The sequence below is a fragment of the Lobosporangium transversale genome (assembly GCF_002105155.1).
Source record: "Lobosporangium transversale strain NRRL 3116 chromosome Unknown BCR41scaffold_15, whole genome shotgun sequence".
In the NCBI taxonomy this organism is placed as follows: domain Eukaryota; kingdom Fungi; phylum Mortierellomycota; class Mortierellomycetes; order Mortierellales; family Mortierellaceae; genus Lobosporangium; species Lobosporangium transversale.
The window spans coordinates 52,949-77,567 of NW_019028993.1; the positions used below are offsets into that span (position 1 = coordinate 52,949).

Below are 24,619 nucleotides of genomic sequence, written 5' to 3' on the forward strand. Positions count from 1 at the left end.
CTTTGTCATAATAATAATAATAAAGCACAGTTCGTAGTAAACGACTGACCAACGTACATGTAGTAGATTTACAATGTAGATGTAAAATCAAAAACCCAAACCCCAATAAGCTAGATTCTTCGTCTGTAGCGTGACAGAGCACTTCCTGGATAAGAAATATACTCGCTCGCTTTACAAGGTCATTTCTATTCAATTGGCGCCTCACAATCAGATATCTGCACCTTGGATCATGCAAGCGGATGTCGAACTTATGAAATTTGAAGATGCACCCATTGTATCTATACAGGAGGTGGAAACGAACAAAGACAGCACAAGCAGCGATATGATTTTATTGAGGAGCAGCCTCTAGTTTTTTTCTCTCTTTCTTTCATCTCTTCTTTTCTTTTTCTTTACATGTATATACCCCTTTTTGCTCTTACTCATCCAATTCTTTTAGTCTCTAAATAATAAAAACAAATGATAACGATTATGATAACAATAATAATAATACTTGTATTTGTCCATATTATTAAGTGATGAAATGATGAAGGTATTGATAACGAGAATGCAATATGATGATGCTGTTATGTGTTATCTGTTTAACTTTTTTTTTTTTTTTTTTTTTTTTTTCCTCCTCTCTCTATGCTTTAGATGAATCCGACTTGCTTTTCTTGAATCCACCATATGCTCCAGGCGCAGATGTAGATGCAGCATTATCACTAGCAGCAACCTTCCTCTTTTTGCTATTGGCGATCATATCCCGCTTATGAGCAATCTTCTTCTTGTCATAGGATGACATCGTGTTAATGGAACTACGTCCTAATGGCCTCTGTCGCAGGTTTTTCTTTTGGTTTTTACTAATAGAGAAAAAGAAAAGAAAATGCAAAGAAATAGAATGTTAAGATCTAGTAATAATCGCAATAATAATAATAATAATAATAAATTGACCATTATCATTCATATCAGATCACTTATTTTTTTCTTTTTTTCTTTCTTACCTTGGCTTCTTCATAGCCAACATCCAGTCTGCTACCTCACATCCAGATTCACGCATGACGTTCACAATACTCTTCAAGTAAGTTTGATCCTCATTTGTGAAGTACGTGATGGCCTCACCACTACGTCCTGCACGACCCGTACGACCGATCCGATGAATATAGGACTGAACTGTCTGTGGGAAATCATAATTGATCACCAGGTTCACACCCTTGAAATCCACACCACGAGCCATCAACTCAGTCGCAATCAACACCCAGACTTTTCCTTGCCGAAAACCCTCAACAATCTTGTCACGTTGAGCCTTTGTTCGTTCTGAATGAATCACATCCACATTGATGCCATCATAAATCAACTCATGAAACAATTCCTTTGCACGTTCAATACTCTGGACGAAAATCAGGACAGGTGGTTTAAGCCCCCGTTGGATCTGTTGACGGATCGCAATCAGCTTGCCTTCCTCTGAACCACAGTAGATCAATTTCTGTTCAATGGTCTCGGTCGCAGCGTTTTTGGAGCCGATGACGATCCGGACGGGTGAACGCATAAAGGTATTGGCGAGGGCCTCTACACCGGAGGGGAGAGTGGCACTGAAGAGGGATTTTTGAATAGAAGGGTGTGAACATGCTGCGAAGATCTCGTCCGTCTGTTCCAGAAATCCTTGTTCCAACAGCTTATCAGCTTCATCCAGAACCAAGTGACGAACACTAAAAAAAAAAAAAAAAAAAAGTTGTTTTTCCAATTATAAACAAGTAATAGAAAATAAAAAAATGAAAAAAAGGGTACATTTTTTAAGACGGTTAATATCGAGGACAATTCAGTGTTATGATAGCCTTTTTTTTTTTTTTTTTTTTTTTTTAGTTTTCAGAAGCAAAGAAAAAAAAAAAAAAAAAAAAAAGACTTACTGATCAAGCTCCATCTTTTCCTGTTGAATAGCATGGACAAGTCGGAGAGGGGTACTGATGAGGATGTCATATTTCTGACGGAGATGTGGCGCTTGTCCCTGAGTGGCTGCAGTCGCTTTTGTCAACATACAAATCTTGAATTTCTTTCCAACACTCAACTTCTTGATTTGGTTGAAGATCTAAATAGGTATAAAAAAAAATATTAATATAAGTTTTCTTTCATCAATTTGCAGGAAATGGAAGAAAGAAAGAAAAAAAGAAAATCAAATCGATACTTCATATGAACCATACCTGAGTGGCCAATTCACGGGTGGGGGAGATAATGACTGCTCTGTATCCAACTTTTTCAGGTCCCTTTAAATCATACAAAATCGGCAATACAAATGCCATCGTCTTTCCTGAACCTGTAGGCGCCATCGCCATAACATCTCGTCCCTAATAGTATCACGCAGAGAAAAAAATAAATAAAATAAAAGTATTAGAAATATTAAAAACATTAGAAGAAGCGAAATAAGGAAAAAAGATAAAAGAGAAAAAGTTCTTACGTGAAGGATGACGGGGATGGCCTGCATTTGAATAGGGGTTGGTTTTTTAAATCCAGAGGCGAGAATATTCCGTTGAAGATATGGCTCCACTTGATATTGCTTTGCCAGTTCATCAAATGATCGGAATGGGTTGGGGATATCGGTTCCATAAACTCTGATCTTGAGATGATTCCGGAACAATGACAATTGTTCCTTGTCTTTAAATTCTGTCGACTCTTCCTCATTGTTATCTTCTTCTGAACCTTCTTCTGGGTCTTCATTATCCTCACTATCTTCATCATTGTCGCCTTCGCTATCGTCGTTGCTGTTCTCATCCTCTGATTCATCGCCTTCATGTGTTTGGTCTTCACCACTACTCTCTGCACTTTCATCTTCGCTTTCACTATCGCTCTTGGCTAATGAAGCATATGCATTAAAGAATAAAAAATAAAGATCGCCAAATGTATTAGCACATGTTATCATATTATATAGATGGATAGATAGATATTGATGTTTTAAAAGATGGTCGAGCAAAGAAAGCGAATGTCCTGTGTGCGTGTTATAAAATGTGAAAAAGCACATACTCTTTGTATCCTTCTTCTCCTTTTTCCTCTTCTTTCCCTTTTTGACAATAGATTTCTTATTATTTTTAAAAAAATCAAGTTCTGTTGCAAGGGCAGCCTCAGTATCGGCATTCAATCCTGTGGGGGCTGCTTTTGGTTGAAAAATCTCGATGTCGTCCTTGAACCGCTTCTTATCGAAGCGTGCGCCTCCACCGAGCATGCGGAACAAATCCATTATGTAAGAAAAAAAAAAAAAGGCCGGTTGTTTATTTATAAAAGAAAAGAAAAAAGGAAAAAAAAAAAAAAAAAAAAGAATGCTAAAATGCTGAAATGAAATGGAGAGATGGTTATAAACGATTGCAAGCATGTGTTTACTTACAAAAAAAAAAAAAAAAAAAAAAAAAGTAAATGTTTTTATTGTGACTGCTTGTATTTGACTGTTGATCACTCCTTTCGGAAACGCGCTTTTTGGGCGGAGCCTTTCTTTTTCATATGGATATTTTATTTTTTTCAGGTACACACACTCTCTCTCTCCTTAACTTGACATCCATTCAACGACATCTACCATGGCAACCATTGCGATGAGGTTGAGATTCCCACCAGCAACCAGGAATCTATGTCGGTATTTTAGCATCTCTAAGAAGACTTATGGTATCACTGAAAGCATATAAAGTGCATTTATTATTATTATTTTTTTTTTTTACAGCAACCATTGCAAGGAGAGCCATTGGCCACTAAAATAATATATATATATATATTTGCGTTGATTCGAAAAAAAAATAAAAAAAAATTAATAAATAAACATATGTTAGAGCAGGCCAACCCTGTTCGTGGAATGAAGGATCGCTTTGGTGATGAAAACAGACGCTTTCAATGGATCACTGACAATGGAGCAAGACTTGCTAGCTTGTATGGATTTGAACAGGTCAGAGGTTTTTCTTTTTTTCTAGTGAAACTTTATTTGATACAGGCTATTACGCTTTAATCACAGATTTAACGTTCTAATGATGCCTCATGGAATCAATTCTAGATCACAACACCGATTTTAGAATACTCTCAGGTGTTTGAGCGGACATTAGGCGAGGACTCTGATGTCGTGGGAAAGGAACTATATAGTTTTGAAAGCAAAGGAGGTGACAGGTTGACTATGCGTCCCGAAGGCACAGCAGGGATCACTAGAGCATTGATCAGCCAAAAGTTGCATAACGAATTGCCTCAAAAGTATTATTATCATGGACCCATGTTCAGACACGAAAGACCACAAAAAGGCCGTCTTCGTCAGGTAAAAGCCCTGCAAAGTTGAAAGATTTTTTTTTTTTTTTTTTTTTTTTTTCTGACAATAAAATACATGCTGATCAATCAGACCTCTACTAATGTGATCTAAAATAGTTTGAGCAGTTCGGTATCGAGGTTTTCGGTCAGGGTCATCCTTCATCAGATTTAGAAGCAATTGAACTTGCCTCTGTATTCCTGAAGAGTTTGGGACTTGATTCAATTATGGTAAGAGTCGTAGATATCGATCTGTTGCCATATCCTTCAATTGCATCTCTTCTAATTTTTATTATTTTCTGATAAAAAAAAAAAAAATCCCAACGATATGATCCCCGCCTGCTTTCAGTTGGAGGTCAACTCCATTGGAGATGACGCTTCTAGGAACAAGTACAAGACGGCCTTGAAAGAATACCTCTCAGAGTACGGGGGTGACCTTTCTCCTGACAGCATCAACAGATTATCAACAAATCCTCTTCGGATCCTTGACTCAAAGGCACCTCAAGATATTCAAATTCTGGAGAACAGTCCTATCCTTTCAGATTACTGGAGTCCCCCTTCCCGAGAACGGTTCTCATTTATCACAGAGGCTCTCTCTCATCTTGGGATACCTTTCACAGTTAATCCGAGGTTGGTCAGGGGGTTGGATTACTATCAGGACACAGTCTTTGAATTTAAAGTTTCGAGTGCATTGCTTGGAGTTCAACAGAGTACGATCTTGGCAGGGGGCAGATATGATGGACTGGTTGAGAAAATGGGTGGGCCAGCAGGGGTGTCGTCTATTGGATGGGCAGCCGGTTTAGAAAGGCTGAGCCTTTTGTTGAATGACCGAAGCATTCCGTCAAAGCCAAGGCCGGTCGCTATCATCCCAGTCCCAGAGTTTGAATCGACAGTCAACTTGAACGTAAATATGAATGTAAACGTAAGCGAAAGCGATAGTAAAGCGAGTGCAAGAACTTTTTCAAGTGCAGAACTACATAGTCGTGCCATGGCCATCAGCTCTTTATTAAGAGAGGCAGGGATCCAAGTGGAGTTCCTACATCTGGCAGGACCAATCAGTACTCGATCTCAGTTGTTGAAACGATTAGCAAAGGCAGGTAAACTGAATGCGACTCATGCGGTGATTCTTGGGATGGATGAGATCCAAAAAGGGGTTGTGACACTCAAAGATTTAGACAAATCTGAGCAGAAGCACTGCCGAGTTGAAGAGCTGATTAAAGAACTCCGAGGATCGCTTTAAAAAAGTTACAAGTTTTTGTTAATATGATATTCACGACAAAGAGCTATTGGAGTATGTAGAGTATGTAGAGTAGAGTAGAGTAGAGTAGAGTAGAGAGTGAGTGTGTTTAAGAAAACCAATAGAGGGGGGCTATAAATAAATAGCCGAAAGGAGGGTCGGCCCTTTGGCGCAACAGAACCGACCGCAGCATTATTTTGAGTGGATTAAAAGAAAATGTGTGTTTGGTTGATTGGCGTTGGACTACAGTGGCGGTGATGAGGAAAGGCAACGCCCCATGAGCTGAGGAGCGATGCATGTACTGTATATGCTGAATATGTACACATGTACATGTAACAAACACAGCAAAAAAGGATAAGGAGTCGACAGGATGGTTACTGGTGAGAAAGAAGGAGGGAGCAAGGGGAGAAAATAAATAGGAGCAATACGATGTAATAGATGCAACAGAGATACAGACATCCATCGTATATACAATAACAAATATGCATTGCACCGCATTTTTTTTAGTTTTTCCGTTAAAGAAGGGATAAAATGGAAAAGAAGGGGCGGAGAGAGAGAGAAAGAAAGAAAGAGAGAAAGAGATTGATAGAGAGAGAGAATAATATATAATTAATAAAATATAATTTAGCATTTAGTTTTTTTTTTTTTTCTTCTTTTTTTCGGTTATAAAACCCAAGTGGAGCTGTAATACAACTTTTGCTTCTTCGCCCAACCTTCTTTTTTATTTGTCATTCCTTCCTCCTCATTCGCTTCGAATCGAATTACATTCTTCTGATTCACAATGGTCAACAACACAAGTACCACCAAGGTCCTTTTTGTATGCCTTGGCAACATTTGTCGCTCCACAATGTACGTTCAGGGTCTGTCCAATGAAAAGAAAAGCATTTGTTTATTTGCTTATTTGTACAAAACATTTGTTTAAGAAAAAAAAAAAAAAAAAATTGATCTCATGGGACATTCAGGAACAAACGAGATGGAATGCAAAAAAAAAAAAAGAAAAAAAAAAAAAAAACTAAGAGTTTCTTCTTTCTTTCATTCCAAAAAGGGCTGAGGCTGTTTTTAACCATGCTCTGGAAAAGAGAGGCATCGCTGCTGAATTTGAGGTCGATAGTGCAGGCACAGCATCATACCACGTAAGTGCCCCCGGCGGAGACAGGGTCAGGGACAACTTGACACTGCATATTAATCAGAGTCCTTTTATGTATATATCATTCATCATTCGCAATAGATTGGATCCAACCCCGATAGTAGATCGATGGAAACATGCCGGAAGAATGGTGTCTCCATGAATCACAGGGCTCGGCAGGTCTGTCGTGAAGACTTTACAAAGTTTGACTATATCCTTTGTATGGATGAGGAGAATCTAAGAGACCTGAAGGAAATGGCTCCCAAGGGTCATACTGCAACTAGTAAGCCTTTTTTTGTTTTGTTTTTTCCGGTGTTGTTGTTGGGTGCTGTTGGGTGCTGTTGGGTGCTGTTGGGTGCTGTTACTTTTCAATGGTGCTCATTCGACCCATGATTCGATATCATAATCCAATTCTCTGTTCTCTATTTGTTGATAACCCATGTTTGGACTAGCGTCATTTCCCTTGCTCTAAACATACCTCCCTAATTCCTCTTTCCCCTAATTGCTTCTTTTTGTTCTTTGTTTCCCTCCAACGGTATTCAATATACATGTTTCGTTATTTTGCCCGCACTAATCCAATCTTTTTTTTATATAATATTCATGTTCCTGAATTGAATGAAATAGTCAAAATGTTTGGAACGTATGATCCAAAGGGCGATCGTATTATCAAGGACCCTTATTATGGTCCACAGGGAGGCTTTGACCGAAACTTTGCTCAATGCACTCGATGCACGGATGCATTCCTCGAGAGCATCGGCTACGAATAAATTAAACGGATCTCGTTCCACATCCTCTTTTTTCTTTATTTTTATTTTTCGTCGTTTACCATCATATTCCAATTATTGTATTTTTCTTTAACCAAATGGCTAATCGCCAAACCTTTTTACCTTTAGCTCTTTCCTAAAACCACATAGAACTATGCAATAAAGTAAATAAAAAAAAAAAATAGAGAGAAAGAAAAGAAAAGAGATACTTTTTAATTCCACCTGACGCTTTGGTGCCTCTGTTACTGCTGTTACTACTATTGCTATAACGTTACTATTGCCATAACGTTCTAAATGGTTCCAGTGGGATGAGTCACCGGATTTGGAAAGTGAAAAAGAACGTGCTTTTGCACCTGACATGTAGTCAAGAGATATGTTGGATATTCCACATTTCAATTATTCAGCTCAACTAGCTCAACTACGAAGCTTTTGCGTAAAAAGTAAAAAAGAAAAATGGTAAAAAGGAAGGAAGGAAGGAAAGGGTACAAAGTATACATGTATATACATGTTTATTTCGGGCAATGTGTGAATAAGGTTGCTTATAACCCCATCAAAGTGCAGGTGTAGGTGCAACGGACAAGTAAATGCAACGGACAAGTGGCGTACATGTATATATACTATGTGGATCATGTGGACCATGTATCGTGTGGTATGAGACTGCTCTTCCACTCTGCCATGAATTTTTTTGTTATTTGAAAGTCAATAAGTCCGAATGAATTAAAAAAAGTTAAATGAATTTTTTTTGTTTCCATGTTCCAATGGGGTATAAAGGTATAATGTGACTTAGAAAAGAAAAAAGATGTGCGTGCAGATTTAAACTTTTTTTTTTTTTTTTTTTGTTTCTTGACACGGTGGAATCGGGTGTTCCTTTGACAAAGTAAGAATGTCAAAGGGTCAAAGAGCATAGACCCATTCCACTCCTCCGAAACATCAATGACGATCATATCATCTCAAGGAAACTACAGGAAAGTAATTCTCTCCTCTCTCTTCTTCCTTCTCTCTTAAAGCGTCTCTTTATTCCCATCATTTTTCTCCTTTCTTTTCTTCTTCACTCTTCTTCTTCTCTCTTTTCTATCCTTTTACTTTAAATATTCTCACCTTTCTTTCCTTCCTTTCTTCTCCACTCTTCATCCCTCATCTTTCTCTCTCTCTCTCCTTGTATTTCATTCATCTTTTTTTTTTTTTTTTTTCTTTACCACTTTATCATTATCATCTTGTAGTCTATTTATCTTGCATTTTCATTCATTATAATATCATATCCCAATCATGTTGGCCAACATTGCCCAGAGAAACGCTCGCCGCATGGCATCTTCGATCCAGCGCATGGCCACTACTTCCCCCATCTCCATCATCAATAGAGTCTCTCCTGCCTCCGTCAAGACAAATAGCCCTCTCTCCATCCGCTCTGCTCTCCGCTCGATCCATACAGAGAAACCCCCTGCCAGGACCGTCTTTTCTCCCCTCGATACCTTTGCACGTCGTCATAATGGCCCTAGTGAGCCCGAGATCAAGGAGATGTTGAGCGCTATTGGACTCAAGGATCTGGATGGACTCACCGGAAAGACCATTCCCGATCGTATTCGCTCCACCCGTGCCTTGGCTCTCGATCACGGATTCACTGAAAAGGAAGTCCTGGAGCGCCTAAAGTACATTGCCTCCAAGAACAAGGTCTTCAAGAACTATATCGGAATGGGCTACACCGACGTTGTCGTCCCTAATGTCATTCTCAGAAACGTCTTGGAGAACCCTGGATGGTAAGTTTTTTTTTTTTTTTTAAAAAAAAAAAAAAAGATATTGTCTTTCCCCGCAATATTATGTTTCAAAGTTTACAACTCCGGATCAAGACATCAGAACAAAAAGGACGCAACAAAATGGATCGAATGAAGGAACAAAAAAAAAAAAAATCATGATCAGCATTACAGTCATCAATCAACACCGATAAACTAAGGTTGAACAAAGGAAAAAGAAAAAAGAAAGCGAAAATGGAATAAACCCATCCCTTCTTGCTGGAGCTGCTTTCCCATACAATTTAATCCGATCTGCTCATCATTACATTATGCCTCCTTTTAACTAGGTACACTCAATACACCCCTTACCAGCCAGAAATTGCTCAAGGTCGTCTCGAGTCCCTGCTCAACTACCAAACCATGGTCACCGATTTGACTGGCATGTCAATTGCTAATGCCTCGTTGCTGGATGAGGGAACTGCTGCTGCAGAGGCCATGATCATGTGCTGGACTGCCACCAACCGCAAGAAGAGCACCTTCTTTGTCGATGAGAACTGCCACCCTCAGACCATTGCCTGTGTCCAGACCCGTGCCGAGGCTTTCAATATCAAGGTCGTTGTCGGTGATCACCGTAACTTTGATTTTGAGGCAATCAAGGACGAGATGGCCGGTGTTCTTATCCAGGTAAGACTCTACAACTAGTCTTCGTTATTTGTTAAAAAAAGGGGAGAGACTGATGCCAAGCTGACGAGAAGGTAGTACCTGTCAGAAAATTAAGGGGAAGGGCAAGAGGAAGAGTGTTGCATATTTGAATGGAGCGAATCGGAAAAAAAAAAAAAAAAAAAAAAAAAAAAAAGGTTCTCACACACATGTGATTGCTTGAATGGTTAATCGCAATATATTTTATAAATAAGTGGTGATTGCAATTTTTTTTTTTTTTTTTTTTTCCTTCCTTCCAAACACTAGTTACTCACCCTTGTTATCTCACACTCAATCTCTCTTTTATAGTACCCTGATACCCGTGGAAATGTCTCCGACTACAAAGGTCTCGCCGACAAGATCCATGGATATGGCGCTCAGGTGGTCGCTGCCACTGATTTGATGGCCTTGACCCTCTTGACTCCTCCTGGCGAGTGGGGCGCTGATATTGCCCTCGGAAACTCACAACGCTTCGGTGTCCCTCTCGGCTTTGGTGGACCTCATGCCGCATTCTTCGCCTGCAAGGATCAACACAAGCGCAGGATGCCCGGTCGCTTAGTCGGTGTCTCCAAAGATGCTCAGGGCAACCAGGCCTACCGTCTCGCCCTTCAGACTCGCGAGCAGCACATTCGCCGTGAGAAGGCCACTTCCAACATTTGCACTGCTCAGGCTCTTTTGGCCAACATGGCTGCTCTCTATGCTGTCTACCACGGACCTGAGGGCATCAAGAACATTGCTCAACGCATTCACAACATGACTGCCATCTTTGCTGAGGGAGTTCGCGAGGCCGGCCACAAGGTCGAAAACGAGCAGTTCTTTGATACCTTGGCTATTAAGGTCCAGGGCGGTGCTGACAACGTCGTCAAGAAGGCTCTCGCTGCTGGAATCAACATTCGCCAATTCGATGCTGATACTGTCGGTGTCACCTTTGACGAGTCATGCAACAAGGCAGAGCTTGATGAACTTATCAAGGTCTTCACCAAGGATGGCGCCTCAACTCCTGATCTCCTTAGCATTGCTCAGAAGCTCAACATTTCAGAGACAAGTCCTGCGAATGTTTTGGACAACAAGTTCATCCGTACCTCAGAATACCTTACCCACAAGATCTTCAACTCCTATCATTCAGAGACTGAGATGCTTCGCTATCTGTATCGCCTTCAGAACAAGGATCTCTCGCTAACTCACTCGATGATCCCTCTCGGTTCCTGCACCATGAAGCTCAATGCCACCACCGAGATGATCCCTGTCACTTGGCCTGAGCTTGGCAACATCCATCCCTTCGCCCCTGATAGCCAGACCGAGGGCTACCAGATCATGCTCAAGGAGCTTCGCAACGATTTGGCCGAGATCACTGGATTTGATGATGTCTCGCTCCAGCCCAACTCTGGTGCCCAGGGAGAGTATGCTGGCCTTCGTGCCATCCGTGCTTATCATGAGAGCCGTGGCGACAACAAGCGTAACGTCTGCTTGATTCCCGTCTCTGCTCACGGAACCAACCCTGCTTCGGCTGCCATGGCCGGTATGGATGTCGTCCCCGTCAAGTGCTTGGCCAACGGAAATTTGGATCTTGAAGACCTGAAAGCCAAGGCAGCCAAGCATGCTGACCGTCTCTCTGCCTTCATGGTCACTTATCCCTCTACTTTCGGTGTGTTTGAGGACACTGTCTCGGATGCTTGTGAGATCATTCATTCCCATGGAGGTCAAGTCTACATGGATGGTGCCAACATGAACGCTCAGATCGGATTGACCTCCCCTGGACACATTGGCGCTGATGTCTGCCATTTGAACTTGCACAAGACCTTCTGTATCCCCCACGGAGGTGGAGGACCAGGTATGGGACCTATCGGTGTCAAGGCTCACTTGGCTCCTTACTTGCCTGGCCACCCTATTGTGAAGACTGGAGGTGACAAGGCCATCGGACCAATCTCTGCTGCTCCTCACGGCTCTGCCTCCATCCTGCCCATCTCTTGGGCCTATGTCAAGATGATGGGAGGTGAGGGCATCAAGAGTGCCACCGAGATTGCTCTCTTGAATGCAAACTACATGGCTCGCCGCCTCGGCAAGCATTACAAGGTTCTCTTCACTAACGAGAACGGCATGTGCGCTCACGAGTTCATCATCGATATCCGGCCCTTCGGCTCTGTTGGTATTGAGGCTATTGATATTGCTAAGCGTCTTCAGGACTATGGTTTCCACTCACCCACCATGTCATGGCCAGTGCCCAATACCCTCATGATTGAGCCTACAGAGTCTGAGAGCAAGGAGGAGCTCGACCGCTTCTGCGATGCTATGATTGCCATCCGTGCCGAGATTCAAGAGATTCAGGACGGTAAGCAGCCCCAGAAGGACAACGTGCTTAACAATGCACCCCATACATTGGCTGTGCTGATGAAGGATGACGAATACTGGAAGACAAAGTCATACAGTCGTTTCCAGGCTGCCTATCCTTTGCCCTACCTCCATAAGTTCAAGCTGTTCCCTACTGTCTCACGCATTGATGACAGCTTTGGTGATCGCAACTTGATCTGCTCGTGCCCTCCCATGAGTGACTATGAGTAAACGATAGAACGATAGGACGATAGAATGATGGAGGGGCCATTTCACATCGATGACCTTTAGCATTTAGACATCTTCTTGAAGCATTATATTTTTTAGAGTAGCACTCGTGTACATTAAAATTAAATACCTTTTTTTTATTCGCATTTATGTTGTTGATCGCGTGGTTAAAAAAAATTTGTCTTTGAAATGATGGTGTGATTAGAAATATTTATCTGTTTTTCATCAATTGTCAAAAACCTTTTTCTGTCACGCTTGAATTCCTATAACTATGGAGTATTCTAACCATTTATCATCAGACCTGCATAGCGAGGATTATGAACTAATGGATAGCCTCATAGACAAGGGTAGTTCTTGGACCGGACTTCAAACTATGAGCTCGACTATGATATATCCGGAGCAGCATCAGGTCGAAGGGAGCGAGGACAGCATCGATACTGAAGCTATTATCCAGCAGCTATATTACGACGAGTTACTACATCTACAGTCAGAAGACTGCGAGCGTGAGGACGATCGAATGAGCTTTGAAGAAGAACAGCAGAGCCTTAGCTCCTGGACTTTTAATCACTCAGCAGATCTCCCAATATCTGGAGAAATAAACTCGTGGGACGATTTCATCCACAACGATCAACCACTCTGGAGTTGGTCTAACTGCTTTAGTGAACTTGACCAAACCGAATACTATGATCAATGGAAGAAGGAAGACTTGGAGGATCCAGAGACTTCAGAGCCTTCAGAGTTCAGCAGCTTTTCATTTTCATTCAAGAGCGAGGAGGATAGCAGTGAATCGGACGAGTACTCTACGATTCTATCATCGGATTGGCTTGAACCCGAGGCCCATCCTTACGGCGTTCTAGACCAGAAGGATCAGTGCATGAGCCCTAGAATCGATGCCAAGAACTACATCCAAGGGCTATCCTCGCAAGGTCCGTATGTGAATACGACTTGTCGATCACAGGAGTGGGTTCTTGAAAAGCTAGAATCTTTTGCGAGTCGATTTTTGAATGATTTATCTCTCGAAAGGCAACCAAGTATTGAGTTGGCTAATAGGACTAGCATGAGAGCAATCATATACGACGAGGAGAGTGGAGTCATTCGACGAAGACTATCCCCGAATGAAAGGCGGATGGATATAGACGGCAAATTGAGCGATGAAGCATCAGTGAGATCCAGAGGTGCAATTATCTATGATAATGACGGTATTGATGACGGCAACATTTCTAGATCTTCAATAATAGGCAAGGGTCATACTCTCAATGAATCAGAACAGAAGCAGCTGTTAGCATCACCCTCATCAAGGTCATTTACTATCATCCACCGATTTGGCACCACCAGAGTCGTGCCGTCTGCCATGCGTGTAGTGGATTTAATGCATGAAAACATTTGTAGGGGAGCAATCTCTTCCAAGCGCGATCTTTATTACAGGGACGTAGGATTGTTTAGGTCGCAACTAGCTGTGGATAACATTGTGGAAGATGTGGCATGCACTCTGGAAGTGCCACGGTCATGCTTGAATGTTGTAGCTGGTGGACGCAGCATTGCCTTTGGCTCCATCAGGCTAACTACCAAAATCCGAGGGAAACGCATGGATCAGCATCAGCATGACCAACAGCAACAAGAGGCCACAGTCAATTATAGCAATCACAAAGCGGATCTGAACTCTGAGATCGAAGTAACCGAGCTTATGGCTGATACTGCACCCCATGATATGATGCGTCAAGGTGCTGAGATAACATCGAATGATGAATGTAAAGAATCTGATGATCCTTTGAACAAGAGCTTTGCACAGACGAGCTATAATACGCTGATTACGCTCCCTGCAACCATGGATGAGATATTAAAAGTCGAGATTCATCCGAGGACACGATTTATCTTGGTGATCGAGAAGGAAGCGACCATGGAGTATCTATTGTCCTTGGGCTTCTGCGAGACACATGGGCCATGTATCCTCCTCACAAGCAAAGGATATCCAGATCGTGCTGTGCGTCAGCTCTTAAAGTTGCTTTCTTTTATGACCGAATCTGGCAGATATAAAGTTGAGCGACAAAGCGGAAGTAATTGGGGTGATAGCTTGAGTCATTTCATCCTACCAGTCATAGACCCATCCGGATTCAGCGATTCAACCTCGTCAGCCAATCAAAGTTTTGGCCATTCTCTCGATATACCACTCCTTGCTCTGGTGGATTGTGACCCATATGGAATTGAGATCTATTTAACATACAGGTGTGGGTCCGTCAGGTCCGCTTACGACAATGCAAACCTTGCAGTGACCTCACTGAAATGCCTAGGCCACATTCCAGATGATTGGCAGAGAGGTTTTCTTGGGAGCTATGGATTTAATCAGTCGATCACTAATTCCTCCTGCAAAGAAGGTCAAATATCATCATCAGATAACCATCAGCGGGTGGAGGCGGAGACGGAGACAGAGATAGAGTGTGAGCATGAGCATGAATGCCAATGGAGCGCGTTCGAGCGATATCTGATCCCATTGACTCACTGGGATCGACTAAAGCTGGTGAAATTATTGACTCAACATCCGTATATTCTTCGTCATGATGGGTGGAAGAAACAAATTTCACGTATGTTAATGATGAACCGTAAGGCAGAGTTGCAGAGTTTATATATTGGGTTAGACTGCAAGCCCAATGAGTTGTCGACGACGATGAGGCAAGAGGAAGGGGCCCCGAATAATAGTCGTAGTTGCGACCACCTATCAAAGGATAGTATTGGCAATGGCATTAGTAATAGGCTTGGGACCAAAGATCATCCATTAGTGAAGTACCTTGAATACAAACTACAGCATCACTTGTGGTTATAATAGTTTAATGCAAATATAAAAAATAAATAGAATAAATAAATAAACAAAAAAATCGCGTCTGTAATATTAGCGTTGTAGGTCGCTTTCTAATACGTCATATATATATATATATTGGATATTTAGGACTTTCAATGACCTTCATACCAACTATGATCCATAATGAGCGAGCATGAAACGAGGGTATGGGCACAGCAGCACAAGTCCTTCAAACAGATAGACATAAAATAGGGAGATCCTCCAAAAAATAATAATAGTAAATCCCCTCGAAATACCAACCTCCCGCCAAGTATCGCCACTCATAAAGAAACTGGACATCGACTTCCCCCAACTCTAATGAAGCAATACGTGCAGAAGACATACAAAGGCTCCCGCCGCAAAAAAAAACAACTAGGTACTCCACTCTAAGGAGGAAACAGGAAGAAAGGAAAAAAAAAGTTTTAGGAGGAGGAAGAGAAAGGATATAAATGATATGGAAAGAGGAAATTTGGGCCCGTTTGTAATGCGATAGGGAGGGCATCCCTATCATTAAGCCCCTCAATGCTAGGGCCTCGTTGAGGACTCCCATTTTTTTGATATGCTAACGTTAAGTAAAGTCTTAGGAAATTACCCAAGCTAGTATCCTGAGGGTGAAAAAAAAATAAATTTTCTAACAAGACAAGCAATGATCATGGTATAATAAAAAGACGCGGGTTTGCGGCTTATTATTATTAAAAGTTTATTATTATTATTACTATTTGTTGTTATTGCTCGGAATCTAAAGCGCTTTATGTGCGAGAGCAGAGTGCAGAAGGGGGATGCAAATAAGGAAGCTAGGGGCTGTTCGTCAATAAAGACTTTGTGCTGCCTGTGTTCATTTCCATCTCTTCCTGTTTAGGCACAACTCGTATGCTCTCAAACGCCATTGGGTGTATATCCGCTCGCATAATCCATAGCGCAGACACTGGATTATGAGGCGTCAATTGGATAGAAATGGTCTTGTAAAGCGAACTGGTATATTTTCCATCCAGGAGCAACTCTGTCAAGACCCATACATAGAAACAAGCCACCATGGCCACGATAATGAAGACTAACAACCACATTGGGATTTCTAGGCCTTTTTCCGGAGTAAAGACATCATAGAGTACATAGGCCTTTCGGCCATCAAAATCCATATAAAAGTTATGCCCCAACGACGCCATATATTGAGACACAGCCACTGTATCATCCTGAAGCTGAGGGATCGAGGCCAAGGCCCGTTCACCATGAATTATAGGAGGAAAATGCTCAATCACCATGTCATTTCCACCATAACGATCGGGTAAAGGACGCCAGTTACTTCTTGCTTTCACGTTATGGACTATTTGCTCTTTTGGCCTCACGACCAAGAGATTGATGACAGAGTACAGACATATAGGCAATGGAGAGCGAAAAAAGATTACAAAAGTGCAAAGCACGATGTCAATCATGGGTCCACGGATCCTCACTTCAGCTAGAAGTGTAGGATATTTGTCTCGAGATGTAACTGTCCTGATGATGAGTGCATTCATGGCTTGGAAGATCTCGTCCGCTCCTTGGAAAACTTCTTCGATTGAATCACTAGGTATTGATCCATTAAATCCTAAGAACTTTACAGCTGTGGCAGCCATCACTAAGACATCACCGTTCTCATGAACACATTTTTTGATGACGGTACTAGGAAGTGTATTCATCTTGCTTTGCAAGTAAGAAAGAAATGGCATGTTGAGTCCACCCAAACCGCAGCTCACGCCTTGGTTCCTAAATTCGATTCCCACAGCCGTACCGCCTAGTTCTTTCCCTCCTGTGATAACTACACTCCATTGATTAGAAGATCCCTGCACAACGTTTGTGATGTTGTAGGAAGGAGCCTCTAGATCAGTCTGCAAGTAAACTGATGTTTCAGAGCATTTTTCACTACCGAGTGGAGGAGTGGCCATCTGCTTGACCGTAAACTGAACGTTGGATTGTGCACAAACAATGTCGTAGTCTGTCTGTCGCAGAATATACAATCTTCTACTACTCGCCTCAGCGGTTGTGATGTTCTTAGTGCTGTTGATCAACAAGCCCATAGCCTCTGTAACATTTTCACCGTATCGGATTGATTTAGACCAACCGCTGAAGGTTATTTCAGGGCCGATAGTGATAATCTGTGGTGTGATCTCTAAGATGCTGTCGCCTTTAATGAGTCTTTCTGCTGGAGAGATGAAGCGAGCCACACCTTTATCGAGCAGGCCAGCTACAAGGCTTGCCAAGATAGTGATCACCATGATGCATTTTGTACGGCTGGGGACAATATAGAGCGAGTTGTAAAGCGAACTGATCATCTCCATGTAACCCCCTTGATGACCCCATCGGATACTGTTGGCATACTGGTCTCCGACCTGTGAATAGATGGGAAGAATAGGCCTACTGCGGCAACCAGCAAGAACTGGAGGACTGCTAAGGTGATGTTGAGAGTGAAAATCGAGAGCGGAAGGAACATTTGGCTATCCTTTTTTTTATTTTGTGAATATGTAGATTGTCTGTGTGTGACACAAGTGAGATACAGGAGAGAGGACTGTGCGAAATAACAATCGTCTTTGCCAAAAGACATAAACAGAAATATCTTCATTTATTTAATTAAATTTTGTGCTAAATAGTTTCGATCATGCTTTCTAAGATTCAAGTCAAACAGGTATTTAAAAAATACATTTGCGCCTTGGCTTTCTTTTTTTTTTTTTTTTTTTTTTTTTTTTTTGGTACAGAAAAAACTCTCACTACAGCACTTTTCACACACACATAATGCTGATAAAGTTGCCCATTCCATTACACGGTTCCCTTCCTCCTACAATTCTACAGATTCCTTTTATCGATACTATCCCTGGTTCCCAGGCCACTGAGAGTATACGATGATCATCTTTTTACATAATGGAGTCCAAACATTCCATAACGAATCAAACCTTAAACCTTATTTTATCCTGAATTAAGGGATAAATAAATTCATATTTGTGTGTTTGAATGTCCATTCATGTGTGACATTAAACATTTCATCCATCATTTATTTATACATGTGCTCTTTTCAGCCTCGTATTCAGAAGAAATAAAGGAAGAGTCCCTTTAAAGCATTTCTTAGCCTAACACTCTCTTCTTGATATGACTATGGGTGTAAAGAAAATGGTTAAAATAAAAAATAATTTAGATTTTAAAATGGACAGGAGGACAAGCTTTGACGCCACAACGGGCTGTGCCATTTTACCCATGTGATAACCTTGGGACAAGCAGCCAAACCAAGCAAACAAATGCTGGTTTTTCCAATCCATTGTTTAAAGTGTAAACAAATTTACTATTAGCATTCAACAAGGCTCGGCGGCGCGGAGAATATCAAAATTTAATTTATTCTTCGTCAGAAAAGGCCTAGTTAGCATTGTTTACCTTTGCAGTCCACATCATATTGTAAATCTGCTCTGCTGTCAGTTAATTGCAAACTACACTTCCCTTTATTATTGCAAAAACATACAGTCATGTCACATAAATTATTAAGACTAGGTATATTTATTTGCATTTTTTGAATATACAAGGGACTATCCATCAATAAGGCATTGGTATCTTTGGGCTCTGTGTTCTTTCCCATCTCCTCCTGTATAGATACGATTGGTATATCCTCAAACTTCATTGGTTCGACATCTACTCGCATGATCCAAGGCGCAGACGCTTGATTATAAGGGGACAATTGAATAGAAATAGTCTTGTAAAGTGAGCTGGTGTATTTCCTGTCCAGAAGCCCCTCTGCCAAGGTCCATAAACAGAAGCAGACAACCATGAGTACGAGAATGACAATCAATAGCCACTTTGGGATCTCTAGTCCTTTTTCTGGATAAAAGACATCGTAGATCACATAGAGCTTCTCGGATTCCTCGGATTCAAAATCATTATGAAAGTTTTGTCCCAGCAGTGCCATGAGTCGAGATGCAGCCACTGTATCATCCTGGAGTTGAGAATTCGAGACTAAGGACCGTTCACCATGGATTATGGGAGGGACATGTTCAATCATCATGGCATTTAACTTTTTTAAAGGATATATCGGAAGCGACTCGTTGCCTCTTGCTTTTTTGATATCGACACTTTGTTCTTTTGGCCTCACGACCAAGGAATTGATGACGGAATATTGACATACAGGATATTGTAAACCTACAACGATAGAAAAAACACAGATCACAGTGTCGAGCATAGTTCCACGAATCCTCACTTTGGCTAACATTGTAGGGCGATCCATGTCCGTGTCTGATGGAACTGTCCTTTTGATAAGTTCATCCATGGCCTGAAAAATTTCATCATCTTCCTGGAAAAATCTTGTGGTTGTGTTGTTAAGCCTTGACTGAAACCCTTCAGAAAAATGTACAGTTGTGGCAGCCACAACTGAAACATCCCCATCCTCATGAACACATTTCGTTGTGATAGTCCTGGGAAGACGATTCACTTTGGCTTTATTCGAGATAGCGAAAGATGGTATGTTGATTTCGCCTAGAACGCAGAGTATGCCTCGGTTCTCAAAGTTGATGCTCAAGCTCGCGTCATGCAGTTCTTCCCCTCCTGGAATAACCATACTCCATCGGTTAGGAAATCTCTGCAAAACGATTGTGGTATGGTAGGAAATAACCGAAGTTGTGGTAAAGCCGATATATGTATTGGAGCATCCTCCTTGAGTGGGTAAGGCAACATCATGATCCAGGAACTGAACGTTGGATTGTGCACAAACAATTTCATACTCTGTCAATCGCGGAATATATAATCGTCCACTACTGGCGTCAGCTGTTGGAATGTTCCTAGTACTGTTGATTAACAAGCTCATGGCCTCGGTAATATTTTCGCCGTATCGGATTGATGTAGACCAGCCGCTGAAGGCAATTTCAGGGTTGTAAATGATGAACTCGGGATGATTGCTAAGGTACTATCACCTTTGATGAGCCTTTCTGCTGGAGAGATAAAACTAGCCACGCCTTTATCGAACAGGCCAGCTACAAGACTTGCCAAGATAGTGATCACCATAATGCATTTTGTACGGCTTGGGACAATATGAAACGAGTCGTAAAGTGAACTGATCATCTCTACGTATCCTCCTTGACGAGTCCATCGGATACTGTTGGCATACTGGTCCCCGAACCGTGAATAGATGGCAAGAATGGCCCCTACTGCGGCGAACAGTAGGAACTGAAGGACTGCCAGGGTAATGTTAAGAGTGAAAATCGAGAGTGGGCCAAACATTCAGCTGTCTTTTTTATTTTTAAGTGTGTGTGTTGCCTGTGGCAAAGCGGTTCTGGGGGAACTGTATCTCTTTTATACATTGCTAAGTAAAAATAAAGATGCAGCTCTCTGCCTGCCTTGACACAAAGTTTTCATTTAGACTTTTTTTTTGGTCCGAGAGAGTATTTTTTTACACACAATTGTTCATGCCTCTGTGCGGCTCTCTTCGTTCATTGACACAGCCCTGGTGCCCAGTCTAGTTTACAACCACTTATTCCAAAGTAAATCTTTATTTTTGTCATGAACTTTCGGTACCTGAGGAATAAGTTTATGTTTGGTGTAACCCTCCTACTTTCCTACTCTTCGCATGACAATATTGGATCTAAAAGGATAATGGGAATAAAGATTGGCGATACCAATGGACAAACGGACAGCTTTGACGCCTCAGTGTTTATTATTATTTATGACAAGAGCAAGAGGTTCTGTCATATTAGCCACAAGATGATCCTTGACAAACAGTCAGATTTCAATGGGCAGAGCTTCCTCATCCGGCCTATTGAAGCAAGCGAGCAAGCCCATCTAATACTAGGTGAAGACAATAAAGAAAGCCTTATGTTCATTACCTGTACCGGCGATCCTTCCCTGTCTCATCCACAGCCTCCTATTCCATGATCTTGTTTTTTTCTTTGTTTTGAAAAAGAAAGATAAAGGACGAGACCTGTCAGCCGTCGAACTTAAAAAAGAGAAAAAATTCGGGGTAGCTCTGCGGCCCGAGGTTATTGAAGAGTCGCTGGGTTATAAGGATAACTCAGTCGAGTTAATACGTTATGTCAGTTCTCCAACCTAGATCCCTTCCAAATCCCCCAACGTTGTCCAAAATATAGACAAGGCACTCAAAGGTATATTAATGCTGCAGAGAATAGTCTATCAATGTTCAATTTGTTCTTCAGTAGAAGCACAGCCTACGCTCCATTTCCAACTAAAATAAAATATAAAAAGGCACAAGCTATGATCTAAGTTGACGTTGAAAAGAAATCATAGAGAAAGTATAAGAGATAGATCATTTTACATTCAAGAACAAGCTCCGAATTGGCAATCGAATCATGGAGATCATGAAGGATATCATCAAAGGTTGCATAAATGATTGCCAAAAGAATAGACCAAAGCTTTTTTTCATCAATTAATAGATTTGTTTGTTTTGTTCTCATTTAGATTGGGATTTGAGTTTGATCTTGCGAATCTACCCTGCCACTTTATTGTAAGAGCTGACCATGGCAAAGTCAAGGGTCTGCAGTTCGTTATAATTAGGGTTATACATGTATGTATATATACTATTAGATGAACGAAAGCAGAGAGAAGAATATGTACACAAATAAAAAAAGCTAGAGATTAACCATCATTAAAGCTTTGGTGTTGCTTTTATTCTTTTCCATCTGTTCCTGTATAAGTACGATTGGTGTATCTTCAAATTTCATTGAATCGACGTCCATTTGCATGATCCAAAGTGCCGAGATCTAACCGTGGACTGCCAATTCAGTAGAAATGGTCTTGTAAACTGAGCTGGTATATTTCTCATCTAGCAACCATTTTGTTAGGGTCCATAGTTAGAAGCAGGCCACCATGTCCACGAGAATGAGGATTATTAGCCATTTTGGGATCTCTAACCCATTTTTCGGACCAAAGATATCATAGACCACATCGAGCTTGTTGGATTCATAATAAGTAAAAAAAGTCTTGTCCCAGTCATGCTCTGAATTGAGACACAGCCATTGTATCATCCTGAAGCTGAGGAATCGAGATCAGGGCTCGTTCATCATAGACTATGAAAGGGATATGCTCAACCATCATGATATTTGTATCTGCGGAAATGGGCAATAAGGAATGGTTATCCCTTGCTTTTACGATATCGACCATTTATTCTTTTGACCTTACGACCAGGGGGTTGTGCACAGCTGCTCGCGTACAGTTCATGCACTTACACATGAAGCACAACTCTTTAACCTTCAAAGTTTATGAACTTAAACTTCAATCACACCAAAATTGGCCCCTGAACCTCATATTGAATCTTCATTTTGGAGGATATGGCCTTGTACAGAGATCATATGTAAATGATACTCCAAAGAATGATGCAGGCACCAGTGATAACGCCTAGAAGCTATATTAACTAATTTGACACGTCAGTACGTAGAGAGAGTTGCTTACTCAGTCTGGAATGGTGCTATGGTTGAGCAGTGCCTTACAAGTTGCAATAGACGCTATTGAGGCCTGTAAACAGACTGTAGAAACCTATGTAAAGCAGCCCCTGGCAGCTTTAGGGGAATAGGCAAATGACATTATGCCCGTAAGATGTTGCGGCTTGGACTCACAGTACATACGAGTTACACTGGATGAAAAGCTATTCAGCTTAATTTCTTCTAGAAAGTTCAAGTTGGTTGTAGTCTTTGGGTTGTTTGGTCCGTAACCTGAAGCGACTCATCATACTTGATAATGCCTGGCGAAGGAATGTCGCAGAATCCATGCACTTTCATTGATTAAAAAGTGGGCTGAGAAAAGCGACAACACTCCTACTTCACTTCTGTGTCACGCATTTGTTATCATTGTTCTTGGGATATCGATCATTTCCGAGTGGACAAATCGGTGATAGGGTATTGCATGTTTTTATAGTTTACCAGCGGTGCAGCAGAACTGTCACTTTTCGTAGACTGCCAGATAAGTGGCAATAGTTATTTTTGATTCGTATAGCGTCGCATTACTAACGAATGCTATTATCACCATATACCGCCATTCTGCTTTTAAGGATTGTAGATACACCATTCAACAGCGCGTGTTCATTGCCATATTGGCGCGGCGCCTTTGCAGGGGGAAGAGTCCTACTGAAAGCAAGGAAGCCAAAGTAACCGCTTCGACAACGAAGTTTTGTTGTAAATGGTAGGTGTATCTTTGCTTAAGGGGCAAAAAGATAGACACAAAATCAGGAAAGGACAGTACAAAGAGTGTCAACAAATAAAGACAAACAACCTTGACGACAAACAGCGCCATAGGATGCCGAAAGAGAAAGATGGGAGCTTTATAGGTTAGCTCACAAACTGAGTTCCTGGACGGCAAATGCTTGTTGTGAAAAGGGGAAAAGATAATAGCAAGAACAAGACGTATGGGGAAAACTGAAGACTTTATTGAGGAAGAAGTTCTTTGGCTTTTATAACTTAGCCTACAGGCCTGACTGTGGTGCTTTCTAGGTGAGGTGGACTCACCGATAGCTTAAGGCTTTGCACAAAGGTTCTTTTAACTGTGGATCGACAGAATGTCCCGATTAGTTGATACAAAGTAAAAATAAAATAGTTATAATTAATTTATATAACTATTAATGACCAGCCACAACAGTTACAGGGTGACGTAGTTTTAGATACAATTGACTCAATTTTTTCGGATCTCCGAATTTCCCTTTGGTCGCCAGATCAGTCATTGGCATTGACACAACAAGAGCATTTTAATATTCTTTACATCAACTTTCTCTCCTCTCTTCTCTTGTCTTGAGGCTTGTTTCCATAAATATAATCAATCATGGCCAACTTTGAAGACCCTTGGGCAAAGCATCACGCCTGGCGCAACAGCACCATCTTCACACGCTCTGCTCGCATCCGCACCATGTTTCCCGGCCTCGGAATCGCCTCGGTTGCATTTGCCGCATATCTCGGATACGAGTACATTACCGCACCCAAGGCTGATGCCCATCACCACCAACACGGCGAGACTCACCACTAAATTCAGGGAACCATCAAGATGGCTTTGTCAGGATGCGGGAAAGAAGTGAACTAGAGGCGTATCAAAAAAGACGTAATGCTTTTACCCGTATGAGTAGAAAAAAATAATAATAATAAACAAGGAAAAAAAAAAAAAAAAAAAAAAAAAAGAAAAGAAAGGACGATTGGAACAAAAGCGTTTAGGGACGATCCTTGTTTGTGAATTGGTGAAGCGAACGAGCTTGACACAGGAAGAAGAGGAAAAAAAATACAGAGAGCATACCATTTGAGGTTGTTGGATAAATTATCTCTCTACTTTTTCCAGTCAAGGAACTGTGTTGAACATATTGACGATGTTTTGTATATTATAATTTCCCAAGGCCTTCCCACAGTCAAAAAATCAGAATGCTTTTTTTCTTTTTTCTGTTTTTTCGCTCGTCGTTTCTGTCTTTTTAAAAATCTATAATACTTCGCGAAAGCTTTCAAAATACGACTCTCC

General features: G+C 41.4%; 7 protein-coding genes across 7 annotated transcripts; 5 read left to right on the top strand and 2 right to left on the bottom strand.

Moving 5' to 3' along the window:
• Positions 1 to 610: 610 nt before the first annotated feature.
• BCR41DRAFT_335498 (P-loop containing nucleoside triphosphate hydrolase protein) lies at positions 611 to 3,218 on the bottom strand. Its single transcript, XM_022021987.1, has 6 exons — positions 2,989 to 3,218; positions 2,426 to 2,820; positions 2,172 to 2,315; positions 1,881 to 2,059; positions 978 to 1,682; positions 611 to 836 (listed from the first exon to the last, which is right to left on the bottom strand). Exons 1-6 carry the CDS (start codon positions 3,200 to 3,202, stop codon positions 620 to 622), a joined length of 1,854 nt encoding a protein of 617 aa, XP_021882016.1. The 5' UTR covers positions 3,203 to 3,218; the 3' UTR covers positions 611 to 619.
• A 554-nt stretch (positions 3,219 to 3,772) lies between these two features.
• Positions 3,773 to 5,476, top strand: BCR41DRAFT_370036 (histidyl-tRNA synthetase; the record flags this gene model as incomplete). Its single annotated transcript, XM_022026502.1, has 4 exons — positions 3,773 to 3,892; positions 3,998 to 4,249; positions 4,357 to 4,467; positions 4,586 to 5,476. The coding sequence occupies 4 exons, from the start codon at positions 3,773 to 3,775 to the stop codon at positions 5,474 to 5,476; spliced, it is 1,374 nt and encodes a 457-aa protein (XP_021882017.1).
• A 670-nt stretch (positions 5,477 to 6,146) lies between these two features.
• BCR41DRAFT_351996 (phosphotyrosine protein phosphatase I superfamily) lies at positions 6,147 to 7,542 on the top strand. Its single transcript, XM_022023886.1, has 4 exons — positions 6,147 to 6,322; positions 6,519 to 6,606; positions 6,702 to 6,882; positions 7,224 to 7,542. Exons 1-4 carry the CDS (start codon positions 6,255 to 6,257, stop codon positions 7,364 to 7,366), a joined length of 480 nt encoding a protein of 159 aa, XP_021882018.1. The 5' UTR covers positions 6,147 to 6,254; the 3' UTR covers positions 7,367 to 7,542.
• A 1,144-nt stretch (positions 7,543 to 8,686) lies between these two features.
• On the top strand, positions 8,687 to 12,348 carry BCR41DRAFT_304565 (glycine dehydrogenase; the record flags this gene model as incomplete). The annotated part of the gene is made up of 3 exons (XM_022020765.1): positions 8,687 to 9,117; positions 9,438 to 9,774; positions 10,099 to 12,348. The coding sequence occupies 3 exons, from the start codon at positions 8,687 to 8,689 to the stop codon at positions 12,346 to 12,348; spliced, it is 3,018 nt and encodes a 1,005-aa protein (XP_021882019.1).
• A 1,321-nt stretch (positions 12,349 to 13,669) lies between these two features.
• BCR41DRAFT_296924 (Spo11/DNA topoisomerase VI subunit A) lies at positions 13,670 to 14,965 on the top strand (the record flags this gene model as incomplete). Its single annotated transcript, XM_022020446.1, has 4 exons — positions 13,670 to 13,972; positions 14,195 to 14,343; positions 14,461 to 14,611; positions 14,756 to 14,965. Coding segments are annotated over 4 exons (813 nt in total), but the record flags the coding sequence as incomplete, so codon positions are not given.
• Positions 14,966 to 15,941: 976 nt separating this feature from the next.
• BCR41DRAFT_421493 (hypothetical protein) lies at positions 15,942 to 20,401 on the bottom strand (the record flags this gene model as incomplete). Its single annotated transcript, XM_022030033.1, has 4 exons — positions 15,942 to 17,599; positions 18,715 to 19,202; positions 19,314 to 20,034; positions 20,148 to 20,401. 4 exons carry the CDS (start codon positions 20,399 to 20,401, stop codon positions 15,973 to 15,975), a joined length of 3,090 nt encoding a protein of 1,029 aa, XP_021882021.1. The 3' UTR covers positions 15,942 to 15,972.
• A 3,431-nt stretch (positions 20,402 to 23,832) lies between these two features.
• Positions 23,833 to 24,264, top strand: BCR41DRAFT_351999 (hypothetical protein). The gene has a single exon (XM_022023887.1). It carries the CDS (start codon positions 23,942 to 23,944, stop codon positions 24,140 to 24,142), a length of 201 nt encoding a protein of 66 aa, XP_021882022.1. The 5' UTR covers positions 23,833 to 23,941; the 3' UTR covers positions 24,143 to 24,264.
• Positions 24,265 to 24,619: the final 355 nt, after the last annotated feature.